Source organism: Tupaia chinensis, unplaced genomic scaffold, assembly GCF_000334495.1.
Source record: "Tupaia chinensis unplaced genomic scaffold, TupChi_1.0 Scaffold143584_1, whole genome shotgun sequence".
NCBI lineage: Eukaryota > Metazoa > Chordata > Mammalia > Scandentia > Tupaiidae > Tupaia > Tupaia belangeri.
The window spans coordinates 7,560,656-7,572,494 of record NW_006203430.1 but is presented as its reverse complement, the minus strand read 5'-3'; the positions used below and the strand labels follow the sequence as shown (position 1 = coordinate 7,572,494).

Sequence of the window (11,839 nt, the reverse complement as noted above, 5' to 3'; positions counted from 1 at the left end):
GTTTTGTCCTTACAGTACATTTGATGAGTCTGTATTTGAGAGCTTGCCTAAGGCCCTACAAATGAATGGGTGGGAATTGAAACTCTTATTTGACTGGCTATAAAGCCCAAAATGTTCTTTTTTATTTTTCTTTTTTGAGGTTTTTGCTATAGGGCGTGTGCACTTGCCAGACAGACAGAGAGAGACAGAGAGACAGAAAGCGAGAAATCACCCCCCAGGGGGGATGGCCACGCCGCAATCCCTTCTCCTTCGTTCTCCTCTAGGGATCTTGGGCACACACACACATGCACCCGGCGTGAGTTTTAAGCCACCGGGTCCTGGACGCGAACCGTGGTCGACTACGTGAGAGTCCAGCAACATAGCCATTACGCTAACTGCTGGTCCCCTATGAGCAATTCTTTGTGAAAGCTAAAATAATAGTCCTCTCGTTTATCATCTGAAAGTTTCAGTGGTTAAATTCTGAAGCAGCTCTTGCAGTTTTTCCAATTTAAATCTTAAATCATAAGCAGAAGTATGACAATATCTTACAAACACAGCTATCACACAGTGGAAGGCAGATGTGGGGAAAGAGACAGGAGGATCTAAAGTAAATGTTCTGAATGAAGTTTCTAAGTAGGAAAGTTTTCATTTATTAATTAATTAATTAACCAGAGGGCACATGTATGAGAGAAAGAGAAGCCTCCAATGGGCTGTGGTCTTACAATCCCTTCTTGTCCATCGTGTCGGGGTTTGGGGCATGAACACACATCCCCTCACCCAGTATGTTTTTTAAGCCCCCAGGGCTGAGATTCACACCACAGCCAGGTGGGATCCAGCTTTCTTAATTACTACACTACAGGGTCAGCCCAACATATTTTCATTTAAAATGACATAGACATTATAAAATTATGACCTTGGCCCAGTCTTCCTCTTCTGAATATCTTCTATTCTGTGTTAAAAATTTCCTTCACCTGGAGCCGGCAAGTGGCGTGGTGGAAAAGGTGCTGGATTCCCACATGGCCACCCGCAGTTCAATTCCCGGAACTAGTGGCTTGCTTTCTCGCTTTCCCTCTCTATATATTCAAATTAAAGAATAATAATGACAATTTTAAAATAAATAAATAGGGGACCAGCAGGTGGCATGGTGGTTAAGGTGCTGGACACTCCCACATGGCCAACCACGGTTCTAGTCCTGGACCTGGTGGTTTGCTTTCTCACTTTCTCTCTCCCTCTCTGCATCTCTCTCTGATCAAATTAAAAGTGAATAAATAAACTTAAATAAATAAATAATTATTTAAAAAAAAAAAATTCCCTTTACCTTTCCTATTAAAATGCTCTGTCATTGGGACCAGCAGTTAGCGTAATAGTTATCTCACTGGACTCCCATGTAGTCAACTGCAGTTCGAGTCCCGGACCCAGTGGCTTAATGTCATGCCGAGTGCATGTGCATGCGTGCCCAAGATCCGGAGAGGAGAATGGAGGAGGGTGATTTCTCACTTTCTGTCTCTCTGTCTCTCTCTGTCTGGCGAGCACACACGCCCTATAGCAAAAACCTCTCCAAAAAAAGAAAAAAAAAAAAGCTCTGTCATTCATACTTCCCCGGCACTTCCATCTCCCTTGACCCAAGGGTACATCCTTCCTGGTGCCCCCCACCACCAACCCTCTCTTTCAATTTGGAAGTTTTTCAGTCACCATACCGTCTCCATTTCCTCACCTTCACAGTAATCGTCCTTTCCAGCATAGCTATTATTCATTCCCTGAGCGCAGCTTTCATTTTTTCCACTACTTCTGTTTTTTCATTAATGTATACAGTAGTATGACATTCAAAAGGTATGCATATTATACTTCAATGAAGAGTTTTTCAAAGTCAACCAAAAGACTTACAAGGGTATACCCTGAAAAATCCACCCCCTTTGTGACCCAAATTCCCATATTCCCAGAAGCAACCAATGGATAAAGTATCCCTGGAGATTCCTTAAGTCAGTTTCTTGTTTTATCTTTCCATTGTATCTATTTACAAATATATTTACAAATATATGAGTTTTGGATGTGTGCATGTTCTCTATTCTCCCAGCTTTATATACAAGTGTTAGAATATTCTATATGCTTTTCTACTGGATCCTGAGTATTTTAGTGACCATTCCATATCAGTATCTAAATTTTTTTCCTTTTAATGGACAGGGGGTATTTCCTTTTATGGATATGCCTTAATCAGTCCCCTATATTATACATCTATGTTGCTTCCTACCTTATAACAATGTTGCAAGCAATAAGCTCTGACATACATTATGTACCATCTGTACAAGTGTACCTAATGCATAAGTTCCAAGAAGCGGAACTGCTGGGTTACTAAAGGGTATGTTCCTTTATAACTTTGCAAGATGCTTTAATATTGCCATACCTAGAGGCTGCACGAAGAAAGAACTAAAATACCTACTTTCCTCACATATTTGCCAACAGTTTCATTACCAAACTTTGAGTTCACTGTCAATGAAATAACTGGAAAATATTATCACTGAGTAGATTTACTCTGCATTTCTTTCTGAAAAAATGAATTTTTTTTTTTGAGAGGATTTTTTCGCTATAGGGCACGTGCGCTCACCAGACAGAGAGAGACATAGAGACAGAAAGTGAGAAATCACCCCCCAGGGGGGATGGTCATGTCGCAATCCCTTCTCCTCCATTCTCCTCTCGGGATCTTGGGCACACACGCACACGCGCCCAGCGTGAGTTTTAAGTCACCGGGTCCGGGACACGAACCACGGTCAACTACGTGGGAGTCCAGCGACATAGCCATTGCGCTAACTGCTGGTTCCCAAAAAATGAAATTTTTTTGTAACACTTAACCATTTTTATTTCCTTTTCTATAAATTATTTATAACCTTTGAGTAATTGGTCTTTTTCTTATTATTTGTTAGAACTTTTATATATTAGAGCGATGAGCTTTTAACCTGTAACATAAATTGCAAATATTTTTCCAGTTTGAATACTAATTTTTTAAAACTTTTTACCTAAATATAGCATACATAATGTGGACAAAAATGTACAGCTCTATGAATTATCATAACATGAACACACCTGACCAATACTGAAGATGTAGAAACAACAATACCAGCACCCAAAGGGTCCTCAAGCTAGCTTCCCATAGCTACCTGTCATCTAAGTGTTACTACCAGCCTTACTTCTTGTTCCACAGAGCAATGTACTTGTGCACTATAAACATATACAACTATATAGTATGGATTCCTAGTCTGCCTTATTTCATTCAAAGTATTCATGAGAATCACCCAGGATGTTGCAAGTAGATGCGCATCATGATGCTGCTGTAACATTTTATTTACTATGTGTCCTTCGATGAGCACCAACTCTTTTTTGGGGGGATATACTCAAGCTGTAGTATTATTAGGTAATAAATATGAAGTTCCTAAAGTTTACTTTTACAAGATATTGCCAAACAGATTTCCAAAATGACTACTAATTATTCCCACCAGCAACATATGAGAATTTTATGACCACTGAACTTTTTAAGTGACAAAAATCAGAATCCACTGTTGAGTCAAGTACCTTCACTGTCTTTTTTTTTAATCATTTTTTAAATCATTTTTTATCATTGAGCAAGTTCTAACTTACCTTCACATTTCTGAACCATATTTCCAACTAATAGCTCCACTTCAATTCAAAATAACCTAAAAATTCACATTTCTTCCAACTTCCTCCATCTCAGTTAATGATATTGCCATTTCCCAAGCAATCTGAACAACTAGCCTCACTCTTTTCTGGCATACTACTATTTCCCGAAATCTAGTCGCCAAATTCTAACCATTCTAATTCTCTTTATTAGCCACTTTCTTTCCATTTTTGTTCTAATAATTCCTAGATTCCTACAATATCCTAAGGTATCTCCCATTCAACTGATCATTGTTATCATAAGATTTGCACAGCAAGTTAAACTAGCAACTAACTAGTCCTGCTTACCAAACAAGCCTCAACTCTGCTGCATGGGAGTCAAAACTCTACCCACTCCCTGGTCCTGCTCTTACCTCTTCGGCATCATCTGTTAATCTCTGATCATTCTCCTCTTCTCTTGCCATAAATGTCGGCAATGCTAAATTTCACGTTCTCAAAACATGCCCATCCCTTACCTTCTCATTATCTTTCAACTGGATTTTCCCTCCATTTGGAATTGCTCAAACCCCAAATATTACCTTTTGAAGCTCTACCTCAAAGGTGATCAACTTCCTATATGAAATTCTTTTGCTAACCACTCATGCAAAAGTTATTCCCCTCTAAACTCCAAAAGCATTTGATTTGCCTCCCGTGATGCTAATCACTGTGTTTTGCATTCTTGTCTTAACCTTTTCTGTTCCCTGACTGACAGTTTCTTAAGAACTAGAAAAATACCTTGTTGATAACTTTACTTCTACAGCATTAGACATTTAGGAGACACTTAGGATAAGCAATACTTAGAACAACTTTTTTCTCTGGCACCTTCTGAACCTATTAAAAGTAAGTCTGGGTTTGACAGACCAGTGAACACCCTTCCTCATTCTAGCTCAGGCGCTGGAGATGGCAGCACAGCTGCACCTTCACAAATTAAGGCTCAGTGTTCTGCAGACCTAAAACAGCCTCTATTTCTACTACCTGACTGCATGCTAATAACAAACCTAACTGCCACTTCTAGTGGTCTTGTCCTTTGAGATTTCATTTATCTTATTTGACACTTTTCTCCTATTTCTGCAACTCTTCTTAGCTTTGACTCCCCAAAATGAGTTGGCCTTTGTAACTCTCATTTATCAATCACAGCGTTTCTTTTCCTCAGGTCAGAATTTAGAAGTGACCAAGTAAAGCCTAAAGTCCCTTCCAATCCTGCAATACTACAGGTTCTAAAAAGAAATAAAGAGAGTACTAATCCAACTCATTATCCTTGCTTAAGAAAATGGCTCGGCTCCTTCTATAATAATTAAGACTAACTCAAGTGTTTGTTCCCATAAAAACAAGCAAAGAGCTTCCAGTAAACAACCACATACTAGACGGGATCTGATGTGACTGACCAAATACACAGGGTAGTCTCACACCACCACCAGGAACAAGGAAAATGGTCCAATAAAATGGTTAGCTATATACTTACAACCAGATCTGAACACTTCATTCATCTCATCATTTAGGGGCACATTTGAATCTTGTTCATTATTAAAAGATGTATAATAGGCCAGATCAGTGACCCATTTGCCCTCCTCGTTTTGATAGACCACATTCTGTGGGAGATCCGTTTCTAAAAAATAAAATTGCAAAAGTATTCAATGACAAATGCAAAAAACTAAAATGATAAACAGACATTTTATTTAGCTGATTGCCTTAGTTACTGATGTGTACCCTAAACTAGCTAAAAAACGGAAAATTCATTTCCCCAAAGAAAAGCACCTCTTCAACAGCAGACAAGCCAGCCTTACTTGCAATAAAAGTCTCAAATGGAGAATAAGAGAAAAAGCTAAGAAGTAGAAAATGTACACTTTCACTAGATCTGAAAAAGGACATGATTTCTGAGAAAGAGTTCTTCTACACTATTAATAGAATATTTAAAAATCTTTAAAATTTTTGAAACACTCAAGTTATTTCAATATGAAAGACTGGCAAGTTCCAACATGAAAACATGTTCAGCATTACAAACATATATTTCTTTAATTCTTTTTTCTTTCAAGCCCACTTACGCTCTTTACTCTTTTCACTGGATTCGTAACATTCACATGTTCGCCTTTCACAAGTTGGCGACCAAAGAATATCAGCAGAGTTAATTCCATTATCATTAGTAGGCTTCAAAGATGCCATGTCCACATTTTTTTGAATGGGCATTGTAGGCATCTCAGTGTCTAAATATCCATCCATGTGCGAAGCTATTTCTGATTCTGATGTCAAATCCTTATTTTGGTGAGAAGACTCTGTTTCCTGTTTTATTGAGTCAGTCTGGTCAAAACCACTTTTATCAGCATTCATGTCATAAAAATAAACAGGGTTAAGATTTGCACTAGTAGCCTTGAGAGTCTTTGCCAGAATATCTTCTTTTGAGCTTTCCTTTAAAAATCAGTAACAGAGCAACAGTAAGTTTTTTCATAATTCATTTTAAAATTTCATGTAAAAAATTCACAAAGTTGATACAGAAAGTTTATTATATGAAGGAACACACTGTAATCTAATCTATATATGAAGCAATGACAAGCAGTTTACCAACATTGAACTTTAAAATGTGGTCAGAGTAAACATATATCAATACATCAACGAAATTAGGTACTGAAAATGGGTCCTGTGTGTCCATTACATCACTGGATGATAAAAATATCAGTTTAACTTATAATTACCAGTAAAAGTCTCTACAAAGATAGTAAATCACCAGTGTGACCAACCTCATAAAATTAAAATAATAGTCCTTGAAAACACATATATCAATATCATCTATTAGGAATAAGAAAGAAAATACTACAAAACCTCAAGGAGCCCAGTAAAATTCTATCAGACACAGCAAATTAAGCCAGCTCCTCTCAAACACATTTTCCCAAATGGTACTCACTATTTCCTAAAATAACAACTGCCAAAAAGGAGATTAAAAATTTTAAATAACACAGTATAGCAACTATTTATAGAGCATTTACATTGTTTCAGATAGCACAAGTAATCTAGAAATGAAGACTATGGAAGAATATGCATAAATTCTATGTAAATACCGTACCATTTTATATAAAGGGTTTTAAGCATTCACAGCTTTTGGAATCCACAAGGGTTCCTGGAAACAATCCTGTGTCTAATAAGGAACTACTATAAAAACAAACACACTCCCTCTAAATAGTAAAAACCACTCTGTAATCCTGAGATACGCATATACTACTAAAAAGGAGATAAAGAATAGCTGAGAACCAGAAATGGCAAGCACAAGAAATGAGGTATCATTAACAACAGAAAAAAGTGCAATAATAAAAATCAAATGTGCTTAAACAGGGTAAAACATGATCAGTTGTCTATTTTAATGACTGGACACTGGGTTAAAGAAGTTTCAAATGGGAACCAGCAGTTAGCGTAATGGCTATGTCGCTGGACTCCCACGTAGTCGACCACGGTTCACGTCCCAGACCCAGTGGCTTAAAACTCATGCCGGGCGTGTGTGCGTGCGTGCCCAAGATCCCGAGAGGAGAATGGAGGAGAAGGGATTGCGGCGTGGCCATCCTCCCTGGGGGGTGATTTCTCGCTTTCTGTGTCTCTGACTCCGTCTGGCTGGCAAGTGCACAAGCCCTACAGCAAAAACCTCTCCAAAAAAAAAAAAAGTTTCAAATGAAATCTAAGTGTAAGTCATTAAGTATTTAAATGTAAAAAACATATAAAATTCAGTATTTAATATACTATAACAAAGATACACATTTTCATTAGTGATTTTCATATTTTTGCAATATTTTTCAGAAGCCAACGGTAATGGTTTCTTTGAAAAAGACTGACATCAAGCCAGCCAGTGGCATGGTAGTTAAATGGTGGTTAAAGGAAGCTGGATCCCACACAGCCAGCTGCACAGTTAGAGTCCCATACCTGGTGGCTTTGAAAACACACCAGGCACGTGTGCATATGTGCTCAAAATCTCAAAACTCAAATGGAGAAGAAGGAATTACAATGTGACTATCCCCAATAGGAAGCACTTTCTCACTTTCCTTCTTTATTTTTTTGGAGGGGGAGATTTTTGCTCCAGGGCATGTGTGCTCACCAGAGAGACCGAGACAGAGAAACAGGAAGCAAGAAACCACTCCTCTCAGGGGAATGGCCAAGCTGCAATCCTTTCTCCTCTACCTCCTCTCAGGATCTGGGGCATGCAAGCACACACGCCCTGCATGAGGTTTAAGCCACCAGGTCCAGGACTCAAACCACGGTCAACTACATGGGAGTCTAGAGACATAACCATGATGATGGCATCAGCAGTTAGCGTAATGGCTATGACGCTGAACTCCCATGTAGTTGACCGTGGTGCAAGTTCTGGACCTGGTGGCTTAAACTCACGCCGGGCGTGTATGCATGTGTACCCAAGATCCCAAGAGGGGAATGGAGGAGAAGGGATTGTGGCATGGCCATCCTCCCCAGGCGGGGGGTGGGGGTGGGGTGATTTCTCGCTTTCTATCTCTCTGTCTTTCTGGCGAGTGCACACAACCTTATAGCAAAAACCCCTCCGGAAAAAAACAAAACAAAACAAAACAAAAAAACATGTTGCCATAGGTTCCTTATTTCTTTTCACAGATAATTTAAAGAAAATACATACAAACTTACTTGGCTTTTATCTAGAACAGTACCCTTAGAAGTATCTACCCACTCTTTCTCAATTCCCCAGGTACTAGAGGAAGATGGTAACACACCATCTACATGCCTTCTACTATCTCCAGTGCCTATAGAATTACCTGGAAAAGAAAAACAAATTAATGGATCATTGTCAAAGTTTGAGTAATCTAATGTAATAATTGCTTATCAATCAAATTACTTTATGTAAATCTAATACTTAGCATTCACATGACAAATTTAACAATTTGCATATGAGAGAAAATAAGCATCAATAACATTCAATTATAAACATGACTATTTGCTCCAACATAGAGAGAATTAATTTCTAATTTTCCAATGTTTGAATAAAATACAAACATTTGTGCCAGTTAATGGCATAGTGGTTAAGGTGGCTGCGACCTACATGGCTGACTGTGCAGTTAGAATCCTGGATCAGGCAGCTTGAAAAACACACTGGGCACTTGTGCCTGCATGCCCAAAATCCCAACAGAAGAATGGAGGAGAAGTGACTGTGGCATGACCATCCCCCTCAGGGGTGATTTCTCATTTATATCTCTCTCTTTGTCTCTCTCTCTCACACATGTACACTATATTTAAAAAAAATGTTTAAATACAAGCATTTGAAATATTCTTATATAAACATTTCTGATAATGTTTAATTATTTTACTCTGATATCATTAAAATCTCTTTTGAAAAGTCTTAAGACTGTCTAATGATCTGAGGGGAAAGAATGGTTAATACATACTAAATCATACAAAAGAAATAAGTTTTTTTAAAAAAGGTAAAGTCGGGGCCGGCAGATGGCATGTGGTTAAAGGCACTGGATTCCCACATGGCTGACCACAGTTCGAGTCCCAAACCTAACAGTTCTCTCTCTCTCTCTCCCTCTCCCTCTCCCTCTCCCTCTCTCCCTCCCTCTCTGGTCAAATAGAAACAAACAAATGAATAAATAAATAAAGTGAAATAAAATAATTCTTTAAAAATAAAAAAGTCAAACAGAATTTTTTTTTTAATTCATATTTAAATACTTACTAGTTCCAGGTAGAAAAGCATGGCCTTTCTCAGACTGTTTGTGTGTCATTTCAGAATTTCCCAAAGAGTGTGAGTCATTGGAAATCAGAGAGCTATTATTTTCTGATCGAAATCTACAGCTTAAGCTTCTGTTTTCATTTGTCTGTTGAAAAAAATCTTAGCTATAGTAATCTTTTAAATTAAAATTCAGTATTTTGAAGGAGAAAACTTGAACACACAATGTCTGCTTTACTGAAGGATTCCAGGTAATAAATACTGAGGAAATTTTTTGAAACCACCATTATAACCATTAGTGTAATAAATGTTTCTAGGAGGCTTCAGTAATAATATCGAAACCAGTTACAAAGGGGTGTGGGGAATGAAGAGTGTTCACACTACCCTGATGTATATTCAACAGATGACTTATTTATAACACAGGGGAAAAGGTACTTTCGCAAGCAGATATTTGGCCAACACCAACTTAATCAAAATAATTAAATATGGCATCACCAATAGTGGGACAGACTTATACTTCTGATGAAAGGCAATGAGAAATATACAACACTGCCTATGTGTAACCTGAATCCACTCCTAAGAAAGCTGCCTAACTTGAATTCTTACCAAAATGTTTAATCTAATTTAGTCAGGAGAAAAACAGCAATGAGATATGTCTAGATTTTTGGGACATTCTACAAAACAAAGTGCCTACAATTAAAAAAAAATGTTTAATGTCATGAGAGAACTACTCTAAGGAGAACAAAGAGAAATGACAACAAAAGACAAGTGTAATCTCTGATTAAACTCTGGATCAAAAACAATAAAGGATATCTGGAGGATAACTGGGTACATCTGAATATGGATTACACATTAACATAAATTACTGTATCAAAGTTAGATAATAAATTGTAACTGTGTAGGAAAATGTCCTTATTCGCAGAGACAAATGCTGAAGTACTGGCATGAAATGTCATATATGCAACTTACTTTTAAATGATTCGGGGAAGAAAATGCTTATGGAGGGAGAAACAAAAATGCAAGGTAGCAAAACATTAACAACTGCTTAATGTGGACAAAGGATATAGGGATGTCCAGTGTAATCTTCTCTTCATTTTCTGAACATGAAGGAAAGATAAGAGGAAATAGAAAAGGGCAGGCATTTCTCATTAATTTGTATCTGGGAGACAGAGTCTGAGAAAAACCAAAGGCTTAAATTTAATATCCAGTGAGGCTAACAGTAATTTCTTTTTTATTTCAATTATTTATTTAACTTTACTTATTTATTCACTTATTTTAATTTGACCAGGGAGAGACAGAGAAAGAGAAAGAGAGAGGGAAAGTGAGAAAGCGAGCTGCCAGGTCCAGATTCAAACCATAGTCGGCCATGTGAGAGTCCAGTGCCTCAACCACCACACCACCCACCAGCCCCGCCAACAGTAATTTCTAATGGCAAGTTTCTGAAAAAACGTAAAGATTGTAACATACCTGAATAGGATCATTTATAGGTAACTTAAAATCTTTTTCTGAAGAGTCCTCTCCTTCTAGGTCTTCATATATCATTCCTGGAATTGCCAGTTGTTCAAAATAAGCCTCCAAATGATCATCATAAAACTCATCATCATCAATATCATCATCTGTTTGTAAAAAGAAGAAAAAAACAGAACAAGCTTTAGAGACTGAACTGTTAACATTTTTTTTTTTTTTTGGAGAGGTTTTTGCTATAGGGTGCGTGCGCTCACCAGACAAACAGAGAGACAGAAAGCGAGAAATTACCCCCCCAGTGAGGATGACCACACCACAATCCCTTCTCCTCTATTCTCCTCTTGGGATCTTGGGCAAGCACGCACACGCGCCCGGTGTGAGTTTTAAGCCACCGGGTCCGGGACGCGAACCGCGGTCAACTACGAGGGAGTCCAGCAACATAGCCATTACGCTAACTGCTGGTCCCATGAACTGTTAACAATTCTTAATCAAAAAAACTGAGAAGACAAAGATGAGTCAAATGGACTATGTGACTTTTTTTTTAGAGGTATTTTTATTTTTGCTATAGGACGCGTGCACTCACCAGAAAGAGAGACAGAAAGCGAGAAATCACCCCCCAAGGGGGATGGTCACGCTGCAATCCCTTCTCTTCTCAGGATCCTGGCCACGCATGGACACACACCCGGTGTGAGTTTAAGCCACAGGGTCTGGGACTCAAACCACAGTTGACTACATGGGAGTCCAGCTAAATAGCCATTACTCTAACTGCTGGTCCCTACATGACTTTTTTTTAAAATCAGACATAAAAAACTATTATAATTTCAGACAATTTTAAGTAAACATAAACACTGTAATATAAACTAAATATTTAACCTCTTTGAGAGGACAGGAAATTCAGAAACCTAGGATATTATCAAAAGTTAGGAAATGATAAATGTACCATCACATATCTACAGGAAAAGAACAGGCTACTACTCAGAATACAGTGTGGCGAATGGTTAATTCCATAAAAGAAAAAAAAAAAAAAGCCTATCACAGAAGTAAAAATAATGAGGGAATGAGAGAGAC

General features: G+C 38.0%; 1 protein-coding gene across 7 annotated transcripts in view; it reads right to left on the bottom strand.

Annotated features, from left to right (window-relative positions):
* Positions 1 to 11,839, bottom strand: part of CEP192 (centrosomal protein 192) — a 134,611-nt gene that overhangs the window by 100,668 nt on the left and 22,104 nt on the right. For 6 of the 7 annotated variants that reach the window (XR_001369462.2, XM_014582361.2, XM_014582363.2 and 3 more), the window contains exons 8-12: positions 10,775 to 10,923; positions 9,314 to 9,455; positions 8,272 to 8,399; positions 5,688 to 6,048; positions 5,108 to 5,251 (exon numbers count right to left, since the gene is read on the bottom strand). Coding sequence is in view for 6 of the 7 variants with exons in the window: in XM_014582361.2 (XP_014437847.1) it covers positions 5,108 to 5,251; positions 5,688 to 6,048; positions 8,272 to 8,399; positions 9,314 to 9,455; positions 10,775 to 10,923 (924 nt within the window). In the remaining variant the exon portion in view is untranslated. The remainder of the gene's footprint in view (positions 1 to 5,107; positions 5,252 to 5,687; positions 6,049 to 8,271; positions 8,400 to 9,313; positions 9,456 to 10,774; positions 10,924 to 11,839) is intronic. The other variant, XM_014582366.2, reaches the window with a different exon arrangement.